General features: G+C 33.2%; 2 protein-coding genes across 2 annotated transcripts in view; one reads left to right on the plus strand and one right to left on the minus strand.

The window, feature by feature from the left end:
- The first annotated feature begins 496 nt into the window (after positions 1–496).
- LOC139521275 (uncharacterized) lies at positions 497–1423 on the plus strand. The gene has a single exon (XM_071314745.1). It carries the CDS (start codon positions 497–499, stop codon positions 1421–1423), a length of 927 nt encoding a protein of 308 aa, XP_071170846.1.
- Positions 1424–8014: 6591 nt separating this feature from the next.
- LOC139519079 (uncharacterized) overlaps positions 8015–18784 on the minus strand; it is a 39875-nt gene continuing 29105 nt past the window's right edge. The window contains exons 7-8 of the mRNA XM_071310867.1: positions 15088–15305; positions 8015–8835 (exon numbers count right to left, since the gene is read on the minus strand). Coding sequence (XP_071166968.1) covers positions 8757–8835; positions 15088–15305 — 297 coding nt within the window. The 3' untranslated portion in view covers positions 8015–8756. The remainder of the gene's footprint in view (positions 8836–15087; positions 15306–18784) is intronic.

The following is an 18784-nucleotide window of genomic DNA, read 5'->3' on the forward strand; positions in this document are numbered from 1 at the left end:
CCCTACCCCTTTACTTTCTTATTTGGTATCTTGAGTTATGTTTTTAATTTTAAAACAAAAACATCAAGTTAGTAAATAGCTGTAAAAATGACAAAAAAAATCAGTAATTACCAGTAATCACTGAAACAACTAGTAAATACATGTAATTACTAAATTGGCTAGTAATTACAGGTATTTACTGAAATGTTTAGTAATTACGTGTAATTCCTAATTTCACCTATTTACTGTAACATATATATTGTCTAATTCTGATTTTTTCTGATAAAATTGAAATAATAAAACTCGGAGGCTAATACAATTTCATTAAGAGTTTTAAAACAATTTAAGATAAAAGTTACAAAATAATTGCATATGACCGTCTCCAATAGTATCCTATTGTTCTGAAGATTGTTTTGAATATGGCGCCTTAGATACAATACATTGATACATTAATACCGATGTTATATTTGTTGATAAAGTAAAACTGTATACGAGAAAGACTTTTTGTGAAATAATAATGTCTGAATATAGTTTTGATACCAAAACTGTTACGGTTCTAAACAGTTTATTAGAAGTTGTTCGCGATCTTCAGCATCGATTCGAGAAATTTGAAAAGCAAATTGAGAAAATTACTGAAATACAAAGCACAGTTAACTCACTTGCCCTTAGAGTCGATGATATAGAAAATAATGTAGAGTCTGTCATGAAAAGGAGCAATGAAATGGAAACGAGCGCCGAAAACATGGGTCACTTAATGCACAAAGTGGTGGATAGGTGTAGAGAAAACATTTCAAACATAACAAGTTTAAAAACTGCAGAATTGCGACAGAAAGATCGTACTGACAACGTAGATTTCAGATTGAGTAACACTGAAGATGATGTTATTGGGCTAAAGTGGCGCTCTATGAAAACCAACCTAATCTTTACTGGAATTCAATTTCACTCAGAAGAAAACACAGAAGATACACTTAATTCCTTTATTAAACGAAAGTTAAACATCGACAAAAAAATCAACTTCGTAACAGTCCACAGATTCGGGAAAAATGGTCGCGGAGGTAATCGTCCAATTTTGGCAAAATTCATTTCAACTAAGGACAAAGAAATTGTATTAAAAAATGGATTCAAATTAAAAGGGACACATTTTGGAGTACAAGAACAATTTCCAAAGGAAATAGAACAAAAAAGAAAAATGTTATACCCGGTGGCCAAACAGGCCAAAAGAGAAAAGAGGAAAGTACTGTTGGTTAGAGACAATCTGTATATCGATGGTAACCTATACAAACCGAATATGGAATCATCTAGATCTGGAAACGAAAAACTACAATACGCATGTGCCGATAGTATCATGAATCTGCAAAATACACAACAATACTGTAACAAAAGACTAACACCAAGTCATGAATCTGAATCTATACACCTCTTAACTAACGTGTGCTGTACATGAAAGCAAGTTGTTCAATTCAAAAGTGAAAAAGGAACTTAATTTCGTCAAAATATTACTTTGCTATCAAACTTTTTATTTTATAGACAATCCGGTACATATTTGAATATTTCTATGTAAACCTCATGTTTCACAGTTGTGACTGAGGGTAACTTTGTTGTTATTATTTTCTGTATACCATTGTATTTGGTTATCGGAATAAACTCTGAACTCTGAACTCTGAAATATTGTATATCATAACAGTTCATAATTTCAAAACAATTGTTATCTTTATCAAGGCTGTGAAAATCTTGAATAATTTTGAACATTCATGAAAATAAACTCATCATAGATACCAAGATTAAATTTTGTATTTACGCCAGACGCGTGTTTCGTCTACATGTATAACACTCATCAGTGACGCCCGAATCAAAAAAGTTAAAAAGGCCAAATAAAGTACGAAGTTAAAGAGCATTGAGGCCCAAAACTCCTAAACGTTTTGCCAAATACAGCTAAGGTAATCTATTCCTGAGGTAGAAAAGCCTGAGTAATTCAAAAAATCAAACGTTTTGTAAAACGGTAATTCATAAATATGACCATATAAATGATATTAAAGGCAACAGTAGTATACCGATGTTCAAAAACCGATGTTCAAAACTCGTAAATCTATGGACAAGCTGCAAGGAATTTGTGAGACATCGTAGCTGAATCATAACACTAAATTATGGTCACAACCGGTGTTAATAGAGACAAAAGGTCTTCTAGTTTGACCTGTTCTTAAACTAATGATCTAAACCCTCCTTAAATATTTTCCATCTAAGTTATATCAAGTCATATAATCATAAAAGTCGTTGCAGATTAAAATAACATTGTGCTAACAAACTAAAACTGAGGGAAACGCATTAAATATAAGAGGAGAACAACGACACAACATTAAAATGTAACATACACAGAAACGGACTAAGCATTAGACAAAATCCGATGAGAATAACAAATATAACATCAAAACCAAATACATGACTTTGGGATAGAAAAGTACCGTGACACGTCTTATAGTAATGTGAATTCACACCCAAATATAAGAGAAAACAAACGACACAACGGAAACACAACGTTAAAATGTTACACGCACAGAAACGAACTATAATATAACAATGGCCATTTTCCTGACTTGGTACAGGACATTTATATAGACAATAACTGTTTAGTGTCTTTAAATATCAGCTGTATTTGTACGAGGCTAGGAAACAAGGTGTATGCGAGCTTTTAGCGAGCTACTACACCTGTTTCGAGCCGAGTACAAATACAGTTGATATTTAAAGACACTAAACAGTTATTGTCTTTATCCTGCAATTAATTCTGTATATTGTTTGTGTTTTGAAAGACACAAAAACTAACATATTTAGCATTTATTTTCGATTTGTAATCCCTTCAGGCCCGCGTAGTAATATCAAAATCACACATAACGCTGCATTCGGCAATCCTCGGTAGAATCCGCTACTCTCCTTATGTTAGATGAGGGTACGGAATCGGCCGAGTTGAGACGAATGATAACGCTGGAGACGGGTTCGCAAAAAAAGAATCTCGAATGGTAAGCAATAATACATCGCTCAATGTGAAAAATTTTCTATTTTAACATAACAACTAACTTCAACAGTAAAAATAAATGACAAAACATTGTCAAATTTGAAACAGAAGTGTACTAGTTGTCCTACGCTTCAGACTTGACATTCACTAAACATGCATGCTGAAATTGACATGGTTGATTTTGTAACACAATCATACACATTCAAGTTTTGAAATCGACAATTGACATCGTCATTGGAATGCAACTGGAATACACATTCTGAGGTCACACAGGTTCAAACAATACTCAGTCCGGTAGTGGGCGGAGCTTTAAAGCGATATCTGTATAGTATACAGATACAGCAAAGCGATATCTGTAGGGCTGTATCTGTATAGTAGGACACCCAATTGCAGGATAAAAAGATAAAAATGGTGGGTTGAACCTGGTTTTGTGGCATGCCATTATCCTAATTCAGAGTAATTTCTCGCAATTTGATTAGCTGATATTGTTTTAATAAATTTCAGTACAATTTTTTATCACGTCAATTGGAATTATCTCCCTTGTTTATTACGTCAATTGGAACTATCTCCCTTATACAATTGACCTAATAAAAAAAAATTGAGTTGCTTTACAGTGCTATTTCTTTTAATCTTTCACAGTTTCAAATTTAATATCTGTAATATATTTGATTGATATTGTCCTCAAATTAAATTTGAATATAATAATATGTAAAATAACAATATCAGGATAAATTCGTTACACAGTGTTCAATTGTCCTAATACGGAATTTATCGGGTCAATAAAATTCATATCGGGTTTGGCTTCCCTCACCCGATATGAATTTTATTGACCCGATAAATTCTCGTATTGGAGCTTTCTTACAAAATGACGAAAGGTACGAACGAACGTAAAGGGAGCACGTATTTCATTTCCACAATAACAATTTAGAGTGTTTACTTTATCCGGTAAAACAGCGTTCTTTCCTGGATCAAATTTATCTTTAAAAAATAAGCATATCGCAAATAATACACGCTTTTAATATAAGAAAACAAAGGAAAATAGTGTCAAATACACTTACGACCGATACGTTACTTACGTAAACCACGAGTACACAAATTTCCGCGTGAATATTTTAAGCACGAGTTTCATGATTAAAATTTTAATGGCATTATTGAGGTACGTTAGTTTAAATTTAACGGCAAGATTCACATTTGTTTTTATTTTTTATATTACACTTTCAGCAAATTGTTAACGTGAAATATCGAGATTTGCAAAACAATAATGCTGCATTGTTTTGAAAAAGTAATGTGAAATGAATTGTGATCAATTTTTTTTTCTATCTGATACTATAACTTCAAGTTATGATTGCAAATTCAGTTAAATATGAACGTTACAAAGTCCACACTGTGAAACAAGTATAAAATAGGGGGGCAAAAGTTATGGGAGCAACCAACTTCAAAAGAGGAGGGGTAATGTTTTTTCTTTTCTTAGTTTTTCGACGCTATAAAGCTATTGATTTTTTTTCTCAAAATTTTAACACTATAGGGTAAAGGGAAAATCTGGATTCAGAATTTTTTGTTTGTAATCTACATGACCACAATATGTGTTTGTGATTAAATTATTTAAATTATTTGTTTTACAAGTTTTAATTGAAGTTTGAATTTACATCCACGATTCACAGGATCTTGATCATACTTTTGACAAATTTCAATCGGGAACGGTCCCGTCAAGGACGGCAGTAAAAATCGTGAATGTGTGACCCCAGCTTAAGGGTTTTTTTGTTTTGTTTTTAGGGGCATTTTTTCTTCTGAATTCCCTATATTTAGGATATTTTATAGAGTTATCTCCTTCCACCTGGTGGTATTATATGTTAATCTATCGTACGTACCGAAATCCTATGTCCTATATATCGAAAAAAAATGTCGATGCATGTAGGGTAATGGTCTGTCTGAGGTTCCATGACTATTATTTAGATATGTCAAAATAAAGGATCCCTAAAACGAGTTACGTATGATTCGTCATGCGTACGTACCTTTCGTCAATTTGTAAGAAAGGACAATTGCACACTATGTTACTAATAATTCATGTCAGCACAAAGTGCTGACTACTGGGTTAGTGATACCATCGGGGAATTAAAACTCAACCAGTAAAGGCATCGACTTAGTGGTTGTAAATAAACACATCATAGATACCAGGAGTAAGTTTTGTATTTACGCCAGACGCGCGTTTCGTCTACATAAGACTCATCAGTGACGCTTGCATCCCAAACAGTTAAAAAGGCCAAATAAAGTACGAAGTTGAAGAGCATTGAGGCCAAAAATTCATGAAAGTTTTGCCAAATACAGCTAAGGTAATCTATTCCTTTAGGTAGAAAAGCCTTAGTATTTCAAAAATTCAAAACTTTTTTAAAGAGGTAATTTATAAATATGACCATTTAAATGATAATTCATGTCAGCAAAAAGTGCTGACTACTGGGCTTGTGATACCATTGGGGAATTAAAACGCAACCGGCACTTGCATCGACCCATTGGTTGTAAATAAACTCACCATAGATACCAGGATTAAATTTTGTATTTACGCCAGACGCGCGTTCGTCTACATAAGACTCATCAGTGACGCTCGAATCCCAAAAAGTTAAAAAGGCAAAATAAGGTACAAAGTTGAAGAGCATTGAGGACCAAAATTCCTGAAAGTTTAGCCAAATACAGCTAAGGTACTAAGTAATATATTCATGAGGTAAAAAAGCCTTAGTATTTCAAAAATTCAAAAGTTTTGTAAACAGTTAATTTATAAATATGACCAAAGTGCTGACTAATGGGCATGTGATTCACTCGGGGAATTAAAACTCAACCAGCAGTGGCATCGACCCAGTGGTTGTAAATAAACACATCATAGATACCAGGATTAAATTTTGTATTTACGCCAGAGTTAAAAAGGCCAAAGTACGAAGTTGAAGAGCATAGAGGACCAAAATTCCTGAACGTTTTGCCAAATACAGCTAAGGTAATCTATTCCTGAGGTAGAAAGGTTATATCGAATATCGTCATAAAGCGTGCATCCCATAAGAATTTTTTTTCAGTCTCTACACTACAGCTATCACAAAACAAACAAAGTCTGTCTTCTACGGGTGTAGTCGGCATGGGGTATATGCCAGTTTTATGTGCTAGAAAATGATATCAAACATTTTAATCTCATTATCTTTACACATGCATCTGTTCATAGAACCGCATACTAGATTGATTATAGTTATCAAAGGTACCAGGATTATAATTTAGTACGCCAGACGCGCGTTACGCGTACATAAGGCTCATCAGTGACGCTCATATCAAAATATTTATAAAGCCAAACAAGTACAAAGTTGAAGAGTATTGAGGATCCAAATTCCAAAGTGTTGTGCCAAATACGGCTAAGGTAATCTATGAGTGACAGTTTATCTGATTAACTGATTCAAATAAATATTGTATCTTTGAGAATTCTTAGAGTTGTTAGAAGCATGTGCTAATTATGTGGTAGCATTTTCATTGAAGTCTACTCTGATCTGTTTCCATGCAAGGCTTGATCTGAGACGAAGACACTGTGTAACTTAAGTGGTCGAAGGAAGTGGTGTTAGGAAAATGGCCAGGTTGATGTGTAAATTATTCCTTTTCAAAATTACCACAGACTTATGGTTCCAGGGTTGGGTCTTAAGGTTTAGCGTTTAGATAAGAATTCGCGTACTTTTTTTTTTAGGGTGTATCGTCCTTTTTCAGGGGTATGGCGTCTGCGTTCCGGTTTAGGGGGTCGACTGGGCCAACACTAAGGTATAGCGTCCGCGTCTTAATTTAAGGGTGAACTTGTCTAACAAAAGGGTGTGGTGTCCGCGTCCCGATTTAAGGGTCAAATATTGCGTCCGCATCCCGATTTCATGGTCACATATGGTCCAACTCTATGCGTGTACCGAACGAGTTTTAAGGCGCGTACTGCTGGTCTATCACTACTGATAGACACGACTCTGGAGGTATGCTTAGATTGGCAGAAGTTATATAATATAGGTAATTATAAATATGAACAATAAATAAAATATATTTTACAACCAGGTTTTCTTATTGAAATATCATAATTATCAAAATTTTACACATTTTATATAAACCCTCTACTTTTAAATCAACAATAACACTATGTTATTTCATCTATATGACGAGCTATAGGCCTTTCTCTGAATTCTGCAAAAGTTTTGTTCCTTTTCTGATTCAAAATAATGATTATTGCATTTATATTATATTTCAAAAATCTGGAAGTATAAATTGAATGCTGTTTCAGCTCATCTGATTCAAAGGGTCAAGTGAACTTTTCTCATCACTAGGTGTCCGTCGTCGTCGTTAACTTTTTACATTTTGAACTTCTTCTAGAGAACCACAGAATGGCATAAAACCAAACATAGCATGCATGTTCCTTATGAAGTGCTGACCATGTGTTTTGACTTTGTAGCCGATCCATCATCCAAGATGACCACCAGCGGGGGACTTAGTTTAACATAGGACCCTATGGGAAATACATACAAATGTCTTCTTTTAAAGAACCACTCAATGGAATCAGTGAAACTAAACGTAGCATGAATGTTCCTTATTAGGTGCTGGCCAAGTGTTGTAACTTTATAGCAGATCCATCATCCAAGATGGCTGTCAGAGGGGGATTTAGTTTAACATAGGACCCTATGGGGAACACATACAAATGTCTTATTTTAGAGAACTAAAAAAGTGTAACGGCAGTTTACAGAAAACTACACAGAAATCTAAAATGCACATAAAATATATACATTAAAGATATTTGCAACGATACTGATACTGATATAAGATAGTAATATACGACCAAGTCCAAGATATATATATATCTATAATATATAACAACATTATTATATAAACAAATATCCTTGCTCAACAAATAGTTTTTCCTTGGTGAGTTTTCCTTTTAAAAACTCACGAATTTCCGAGTAAAATATTCCATTAAGTTACTACAAAAGAAATACATTCTTATTAAGGAACATAAACTGTTCATGAAAGCGTAAACAGTTTTCACCATTGTGTTTTTTCGTTATTTATTTTCAAATATACATCACTGTAACCAACGCTTACGCTCGTACTTAATCACAAAGAAAGTGATAATCATAATCTTACATATATACAAAGAACTTTTGCTTTCGAATAAATATGTATGTTGTACAAATAACAACAACAAAAAACACCCCAAAGATTAAAAAGTATAAAGAAAAAATAAATAAATATTTCTAATAACAAATATCATTAATGGTGTGAGGCAGAGCAGCCGGGTAAACATCTAACATTCTGTTGGAAATCAAAGTAATGATTCTGGATATATATTATATATTTCAGTAAAACGTTTATAAAAAAGTGATTACAATTATAAGCACATTTAAAAAACATTGTCTAAGTAGCCAGTTAAGTATTACTTTTTGAACATTTTCTTTAACTTGTTTTTTATGAAAAAAAAAATTCTTTAGCTTACTTAACAAAATTGGCAAGACTAGTGCTTGTACAGAAAAAAATCATATGATAGATTTGCATTTATACCAACGATTCAAAACAGAATTTACATTCCCAACTTTTGTAGTTGAAGAGGTTTCCTCACAGTAGATATTAGAACCATCTCTCAATGATTGGTAGTGACCCATACAACATATCAAACAATATTACAAATAATAGAATTTTAGGAATATTGAAAATAACATAATTTGGTGCAGTTATTTTTTAAATTCGTGCTAATGATTATAATGTGTTTGCAGTTTAGTCTAAACTACGTGTCCGAAGTTATTCCTTTGCATGCAAGCTCTTCTTTCACACGGGATAGATAACCTGGATCGGGATAACCAAACCTGAAAAGAGAATTATCAATACATTACACTAAGCAACATGCGGCAAATACAAAAGACTGTAAAATGTTTCTTGGAGTTAGTAAACACAGTGCAAATGCTGCAGTTGAAGGCTTAAGGGGTATAGGGTGGATACTTTTTTATCAAGACATTGACAATTTTTCACTCAACTGAATTGTAGCTTGAAGAATGTAAATTATAATCGGTACCACAGAAAGGTTTATATTTGTGCAGATATTACTATTTTAAACAGAAACCACAGGTGTTAAGAAATGAAATTTTCTGAGTACAATATAGATCATTTGTGCAACATTTTGGAATATTTTTATAGTACTTATAATTGGTTTATATTGTTCTGCGTAGAATTATTAGTAAATATGTTGATCAGGGGCAATGCATTTCAAAGTCAGAGACAGCTTGAAAATATGATTTATTTAAAAAAAAATTAAAACGGAAACATATTGTGAAATTTCAATGCCATATTTACAAAGGTGTTCTTTTGACCAATTTTTATACGATATTGCATAATTTAAAAAAAAATCTAAACAGGGAGATTAGAAAGTTTAATTTAACGTAATTCAGTCTGTTGATATATGCAACTATAAAAGATAAAGATAAATGTAAAAAATATTTTAAAGGATGAAGCCGACGTAATTTTAACATAATTGTTTTGAAAGATGAGGCTTAATAAAATATTGAATTGAACAGAATTGTGATACCATACAATAAAATGTTTTACAGATTGAAAAAAAAATTAATAGTCTTTTCTAGATATATTTGATCACACAAAATTGACTCACAATGGTTTACAACTGAAAAACAAGAAATTCAAATATTTTCGAGAGTAAAAAACAAACATTCGAAGTAACCAATAAATAAAGGCAACCGTAGTATACCGTTGTTCGAAACTCATAAATCGATAGAAAAAAACAAATCCCGGTTACAAACCAAAACTGAGGGAAACGCATCAAATATAAGAGAACAACGACACAACAGAAACACAACGTTAAAATGTAACACACACAGAAACGAACTAAGTATTATACAAAATCTGATGAGAATAACAAATATAATATCAAAACTAAATACATGAATTTGGGATAGAAAAGTACCGTGACACGTCTTATAGCAATGCGAATTCACACTCAAATATTTTTTTGATTCGAGCGTCACTGATCAGTTTTTTGTAGACGAAACGCGCGTCTGGCGTTTATACAAAATTTAGTCCTGGTATCTATGATCAGTTTATATAAGAGGAAACTTACGACACAACATTAGAATGTAACACACACAGAAACGAACTATAATATAACAATGGTAATTTTCCCGACTTGGTACATGACATTTTTAAAGAAAAAAATGGTGGGTTGAACCTGGTTTTGTGGCATGTCAAACCTCCCGCTTTAATGGCAATGTTAAATATATTATTAAAACGACAACACAACATGATAGGACCACAATACAAATAAATAGGAGAACATATAGGACAGAGAAACACACGAATAAAAAGTAACAAAAGGCACCAGGTTTAAAATTTAATACGCCAGAAGTGCGTCTCGTCCACACAAGACTAACCAGTGACGCTCAGATAAAAAAAAGTCCTAAAGCCAAAACAAGTACTGAGCACCAAAAGGTAAAAAAAGTTGTGCCCAATACGGCTAGGGTTCTCCGCCTGGGACAAGAACCATCTTACTATTTAGAATAATTCATACTTTTGCAAACAGTAAATTTTATAAAAAATGACTATACATGATAAAACCGAAGTGACTACTAACTACAGAATAAAAACGAACATAATCCAGCACAAATAAATACACACCCGAGTTAGCCAAAGCCTCAACGCACAAAGTGACATCACATTTCAAATTGTAAAAAAGCATACAAAGAAACGTCACATTTGAAATTCTAAAAAAGCACACAAAGTGACGTCACATTTGAATGACTAAGAAAGCACACAAAGTGACGTCACATTTGAATGACTAAGAAAGCACACAAAGTGACGTCACATTTGAATGACTAAAAATATTTCCCAAAAATAAGATCGAATTAAGATTGATTTAAGATTAGATTTGTAATACTAGCTGATATTACATTTAATAACAATGAAAATAACAAAACTTATCAATACCAAACTGCGGTAGCAATCAGATAACTAATTGTATTATATAGCTATGTCGGTGTATCTTCTGAATAAATTTTAAACAAATAAATCGAAAAAATTGCGTTGAACCAAACTAAAATCCAATAAATGGAGGGGGTGATTAATTTTCTTTAACATAACACACGAATACAACAGAAAAGACGTAAAGATATTTGACAAAATCCGATGAGAATTACAAATATAACATCAAAACTAAATAAATGAATTTGGGATAGAAAAGTAACGTGACACGTCATATAGCAATGCGAATTCACACTCAGCAAAACAGTCACAATGGGGAATAAGTCACGTTCGGTAATTAAAAGATCAGACGACGTAATGACAAATCACAATATAACACGTGGTAAAAAAATCCTTTGTTAGTTTGGACAAAGACACATCGTATGGATCAACCAATTCGTGATGGTGTCCGTAAAATTTACGGAGTGTCATTTTTAATCTGTCCTCCTCATAACTTTGTTGGGGCAGTTTCTGCGTAAGGATCACACTCCTGTATATGAAGTCCGTATAGTGTAAACAAGCACGAGAACCTCCTCATAACTTTGTTGGAGCAGTTTCTTCATAAGGAACACACTCCTGTATATGAAGTCCGTATAGTGTGAACAAGCACGAGAATAACGTATCAATTGAGATATGTAAACAACATACGAAAGGGACAGAGGGTATGCAACTACTGAGAAATGGGAAATTGATAATTGGGATGTTGAAATCGTCCCGTTTATCATAGATTTTCGTGTGAAGTCGTCCATCTGTGTCAATATTGAGGAAAAGATCAAGGTATGAAGCAGTCCTTTTAGTATCAGTAGTATCCTTAATTTCAAGTTCACTGGGATATATGAGATGTAAGTATTTGCTGAAATATGGGTTTATACCAATAAAACCCCCGTAAATTTGATAATTGGTGGTGTTTGCACCTTTAAGAACATAACTTTAAAAAAAAAAACAAAAAAAACGAGAATAACATTACCACGGGAATCGGCTGACGCTTTGATATACGATTAGAGGCAGTAATAGTAGTTTTCGATCATGCGCGTAGCTACGTTTACGTCAAAACGCCCGGGCGTACACTTGAATTTTGAAAATAAAACAAATAATCGACATAGAATAAGAAAATCTGGTCAAAAGCACACCAGCCTTGTGCTTCTTTTTTTAAGGGATTGTAATTTTGAATAAAAATTGGGACTAAATTTACTCAAATAGATCATTTAATATATTTGTTCGAATCTTTTGTAAAAGTCTGAAACCACTTTGAATTCTACCTTCTTTTCTTATATTTAAAGCAATTCACTATCTGCTCAGATTCGATATGCTGTTTGTATTTTTGTCGAGCCTGTGTTTTATGTCCCAAAAGCGAGACAAAGTGGTGTCAATATTTAGGTTTCCGAATGTGGATAAATTCTTTTAAATGACTCTCCGACCGTGAAATTTTACGAAAGTTGTATACAGAAACTGTTTATGATCAAAAGAGTATTCAGAGCAATATAATAATGCAATTATATCTTTAATTTTCCCGCATTTTAAGGATAAAATGTGTTACTTTCTGCAATTAATCTGAGACTACTATAACTGTGTTATAGTAGTCTCAGAATTAATAAGTGGTCGCAGTTTGGGCTTACATTTTGTTATTTCTTCTACTTGTCGAACCTTCATCGAAATTTATGAAAATGTCGAAGAAGCTTTTTCTATGACTAATGTCTAAAGCTAAAATTTTAAAAGCATTTGTTTTCGTTCATTTTTCGGTTCTTTTCTGATAGACAGATAGCTGGACTCTTCTTTACGCAATTACATGCTCAATTTATAAACCTTCATAGATTGTCGTGAAAAATTCCAGATCAAGAAAAAAATATCAAAAGAAAATTTAAATTTTTTTTTAAATCCCTGTAAAGGAATGATACATTGATTCGCTTTTTGTGGAAGAAATCCTAGGTGTTCCAGAATTTTTTTATATTGCACCTCTTAGAAATATTTTTTTTCGTGATCATTAAAAGGTGCTTTTGTTGATTATATGCGCACTCACGGCACCATTTAAACTTATTTAAAAGTAATATTGGTTTGGACGTTTTCTCTAAAACCAATGACCATAAGGCTAGCTTCCAGTTTAACACGATGAATAATTAACATATTACAAAAATTAACCAAAAAAAATAAATAAACCATTTAGATTCAAAAGTATGTTGTTATCAATGATTTTTTACTGACAGGAATCATTATGGTATCTCATTCTCGATAGCTTTCTGGGGCTTCGTCCCTTTCGAACCCACTACCAACAGGTGCTTTGACATTGAGCGGTTGGCACCCCTCATATCCCTCGCCAAGGTTCGGGCGTACACGTAAAAATGACCCAGCTACGCCACTGCCGATGTTCAAATCTCAGAAATTAATTAGAAAGACACAAATCAAGATTAAACAACAAAACTGAGGGAGTAAACTTGCGCAACGATAGTGTTCCGATGTTAAAATAAATTAATTAGAACAGCACAATTTAAGGCAAAAAACACGAACTGGGAAAATCACATAAACTCCAAAAAGACCGAGACCGGTTGTGTCGACACGGGTAGCATCTACTTCTATATGCATGTACTATCCGCCATGCGACTCAACGGTTTGTCAATAAAAGTTTGGTAAATAATGTGACTACCACCACCTTGAATAAATCGGACATGTTACCGAAAATTTAACAAAACTTTTCAAGTCGCAAATGATGGTCGGAGTAAATTTCGTGGTCTTCAAATGTCAATTTTGGCAAATAATATGAATGAAAAATGAAAGTATTTTTTTTTTATAAAAGATACAGGACCAGTTTCCCGGAGTTTCTTTTGCCCATAGACTCAAATTTCCAATGTTGTTACAATTTAATGGAATTTGAATATCAAGATTCCGAAATGAAACACTTGAGTCTTGTAAAGACGAAGCGCATCAGACGTACAAAAACATAAGCCCGGAATATTTAATGCCTTTTTATGGATATCAATATAATCAAAATATTTAAGACATTTTATATACATTTCGCAAGTTTTACATGTAGTCAGTAAACTCTAGCAAAAACACTTAGCTTTTTGTCTAAGAATTTATGCCTTATAAGTCTTGCGAAATTTTCTGAAACTTCTTCAAAATCGCAGTTTTGCTTATTATGCAGAAGATGCGATCAAGTTTTGTAAAAGTTTTTTCAATTCAAAAAGAGGGAAGAAAGATACCAAAGGGATAGTCAAACTCATAAATCTAAAACAAACTGAAAACGCCATGGCTAAAAATGAAAAAGACAAACAGACAAACAATAGTACACATGACACAACATAGAAAACTAAAGAATAAACAACACGAACCCCACCAAAAAACTAGGGGTGATCTCAGGTGCTCCGGAAGGGTTAGCAGATCCTGCTCCACATGTGGCACCCGTCGTGTTGCTTATGTGATTACAAATCCGGTAAATAGTCTAATTCGGTAGGTCACATTCATGAAAGGGAAGGGGGTTGTGTAGTTACGACGTAAGGGACATATCCGATATCATTTGTGAAACGGTTATTCAATAACGGTCAACCAACTCGTGATGGCGTCCGTAAAATTTACGAAGGGATGACTTCAAATTCACCATTTGGAACTCTTGGTTTAATAGCTTCCTTGTGAGGTTCGACATAGTTATTTGAAATTAAACAAATTTAACCACATGCAGAACGTAACTTGTGATAAATGTCACTTTGTATGCCAAATATACGTGAACAAAACATTAACCAGACTTATATTATCCATTTATATTTTATAACATTTTTCATTATAAATAGTTCCCTAAAATACACTTAAGGTTGAAACAGCTATTGATGTATCTAAAATATGAAAACTAGACTATTCAAAAGTTTATACCAAAATAGCAAATCATTAACAAAATATGGAAACATACAAACAAATCTTCAATGATTCTTTCATGTCCTTTTTTTGTAAATTATATAAAAGGTAAGAGGTGAACAGTGTATGATTGTCTCATTGTCATGATTATTTTTATAAATTAATCATGTTCTAAATATCTAGGTGTTTTAAATATAATAAAACTTTTGAATCTTTGAGAATATGTGCATATGAGTCCATACTGATATACTCACTTCTCTGGTCCACCTTTTCTAGAGGTCTTATGATGAATATCATTCCATGTGATCACACCTTCTTTTCCAGTTGTACGTGACGTACCTATAGTGAAGGTTAAGCCTTGTTTAAATGCCTTTTCTAGAAGCTCCAATACTTCAGTACCTTCCTTTGTTTTTGGTAGAAATGCTCTCCTTTTCATTCCTTCATATGGAGTTTTAGGCATGGGATGAAAATCCTAAAACGATCATTTCATTATCATAAATATATAGACATTTTATGTACACTTAGATATTACTGTTCATGATACAATAAGTGAATAACTTGTAAATATGCACGAATTCATTATTTTGATTTCAAATACTGAAATCTGTTTTCAACATACCGAAAATCTTGCTCTAAATATGAGTAAAATTCTGAAAATTTGAGAGAGAAACAAGCTGAAGTAGATAAATAGTATTAAACGGGCTTAAATGATATCAAGATTGTATTTTTTATTACTTAATCGAAGCTGTTTTCTCTCAATTAGTTTCTATCATATCAGATTTTTTAAATCAATTTAGTTAATTGTGAGTGTAACTATGGCTCTATATGTTTTACAAACTCTGACAACTGACAACTGATATACATTTTAAATTCATTGGTAATCTACCTATATATGTTATGTCGTTTTAGCCAATACAGCTACAAGAATCTCCTTAGACAATGTCTCATTTACCTGCCATATATACATAAATATTGCAATCGAATTCAACAGCTTGATACTTTATCAATGCACTAGCAATACAAAAGATTCTCAAAAAGAAAAAAAACACCAACACCCTCTGAAAAGATTTAGGAAGAAAAATTTCACGCATTGTTAAAATATGAGCTGAAATCTTTTATTTGACAATTTGTGAGTCCAACGAACTAGAACTTGGTAGATTTCGTAATTTCTAATATAAAAGAATGTTTAAAAGAAGGTAATCGAAACAAACTCAAGTGGTTAGCTTCGACTTCTGTGATCATTCTTTGTCCAGCTTTGGCTGTATGTATTGTCAGTTTAGTTCATAAGCTTTTAATTCTTTTTAATACGTTTTGATCTTATAATTAGGCCTGATGAATCCTTGAAGATAGATTTTGTCGAAATGTGCATCTGGTTCAGTAAAATCAGTGCCGTTAATGTTGTTCCTACTACCATTGGGACAATTGGTGAACTATAAATTCTCGAGGGAACACAAGCCAAGTAGCCAGTACGTCGGTGCTGGCATGACAATACGGATATTGTAGTATTAGAATTTTCTTTTTACAAATTTGGAAATCATTCGAAATTAAGAAATAGAGTTCCTTGCCAAGCTTTCGCTATACATTTTGCTATTTTGGTGAATAATCTTTTCATTTTTTTAATGAGAAACGTATTTTCAAAAGTTTTGGCTTGAACCGTAACTGAGCATGCTCATAGTATCTTTATATGAGACATTTGTTGTCGAAATATGTTGCAGTTAACTTGGTAATGTCTTTTATATAACTGTCACTTGGTCGATGCCTTTACTGTTGGAATATTAGTCACCGAGGGAATCTCAAGTAGAGTAGGCAGTATGTCGGTACTGGAATTGAAATACTGATATTGTGGTGTTGCACAATTTAAGACTATATTTCCCTCTCGCAAAGTGCTTGTCCGGCTTTGGTAATACCTTTTGTCCCTTATGTTTTATAAGATCTTTATTTTTTATAAGTTATTGTTTTTCAATATTTTGTCCTGGATCCCGAAGCATCACTGAATATACATGTTTTGTCACAATATGCATCTGGTGCAGCGAAATTGATACATTTAGACTCTATTTTATAACAAGTATTCAACAACAAATATTAGCTGCTGGATATCGTATTAATGTTATATGAAGATGTCCTGTTTGATACATTCCAGATATTGACTGTGCTACAGCGCACACGGTAACATTCAACAAGAAGACATTACAAACGATTTAACCACATTATTATAACTAACAGACGACCGACCAGTTTATAGTTGTACTGACTGAAGCCAAAAAAATGTTGAAACTGACTTAACAAAATGATTTACAACATGGTTGTTACGTTTGAAGACGTGTTTTGAACAAACAATCGTCATTTCTATGGGACCACCTGTGCTATCCTTATCGAATTTATTCATATGAGACAGACTTCATACAGAATCGACTAAACCATATCCTTTATGTCCACTTTACGCTGTATAGATTAGATGAGTTTTTTTAGGGGGAAAGTGGGGCAGAGTGTATGGAGGTACATTTTAATACGGTGAGTGTAAAAGACTTTCTAATGTTCCACTACAATCGTTGATTTGGGCTGACACCTTTTTCAAAATCCTGGGATCGCATCTGTAGATGTCCTTTCATTGAATTCTTCAAAACTTTGGTGACTTTGACGACTACTTCTTCTAGTATCCCAAATGAACTTGAAATAAAGGATACAACATATACTGTTAAGTAAGCCTCATATCTTGACTCACATCTATAAAATGACAATGCGGATTAGGTTTAGAACAAAAGAGAGGGCTTCAATTTTACAACTGAGAACTTTTCATTTCTGTGTAGAGAAACATGCCAGCACCGCCTGAATATGAAGTAAATTTCCCATGACAGTTGATACAATATACCACAGCTTGCGTTTGCTATCACGGTTTTCTTGATAAAGGGTAAATTACTGCTAACAAGGGAAACTATTACATCATGGGTTACAAGTCATCTCTATATTTTTTTTATTCCGGATGGCATTTTGATTTGGTTGTACGTTATGAAATATTTGTGTATGCTCATAGATAGTCCCATAGTCGTTGTCCCATTCCCGTCATCTTTTCGCGATTGTGGCATAATCTGAAGCGTCGTATTACCAGATGTTGACTAACAAGTGGAGATTGCTTTATTATCATTCTGGGCCACGGGAGTTCATTTACTGAGACGAAGAGGCAGTAATATACAATGTTTGATGTATTTGGTTTGACAATCCATTTTGCAGACTCGCGTTGACTAGGAAGTCATTGATACCACATCGTTCCGAGAACACAGTTATTGTATATAGTGCATTTCTGTAGAATAATACACAACAAGAGGCTGTCACAACGACAGCAAACCGGATTTATTAACATTTATTTGTGTCCTGGCAATATCACAAGAACCATAACTGATGAATGCTGAAAGTGAAAATCGTCAATATCAAATTTGACCTCCATTTTGTAGTCAGTATCAACATATTAAAATTTGAAAAGCTTAGATTGAATGGTTCATTAGTAAATGCAACAACGTGAATGGAAACACCATTTTACGATCTTTCAAGAACTATAACTCCTGAACGGTAAAAGTCAAACTCATCATTATTGAACTTGACCTCTATTTTGTCATCAGTAACAACATGTAAAAATTTCAAAAGCTTTGGTTGAATGGTTTATGAGAAAATGTACGGACACGACTGGAAACACCATTTTTCAATCTTTCAAGAACCATTACTCCTGAACGGTAAAAGTCAAAATCGTCATTATTGAACTTGACCTCCATTTTGTCATCAGTAACAATATATTAAAATTTGGGAAGCTTTGGTAGAACAGTTCATGCGTAAATGCACGGACACGACTGGAAACTCCATTTTTCAATCTTTCAAGAACCATAACTCCTGAACGGTAAAAGTCAAAATCGCCATTATTCAACTTGACCTTCATTTAGTTGTCAGTAACAACATATTAAA

The sequence above is a fragment of the Mytilus edulis genome, chromosome 4 (genome assembly GCF_963676685.1).
Source record: "Mytilus edulis chromosome 4, xbMytEdul2.2, whole genome shotgun sequence".
Classification (NCBI taxonomy): Eukaryota; Metazoa; Mollusca; class Bivalvia; order Mytilida; family Mytilidae; genus Mytilus; species Mytilus edulis.

Coding starts and splice junctions, on each gene's coding strand:
- LOC139521275 (XM_071314745.1), top strand. CDS start 497: ATGTCTGAATATAGTTTTGATACCAAAACTGTTACGGTTCTAAACAGT.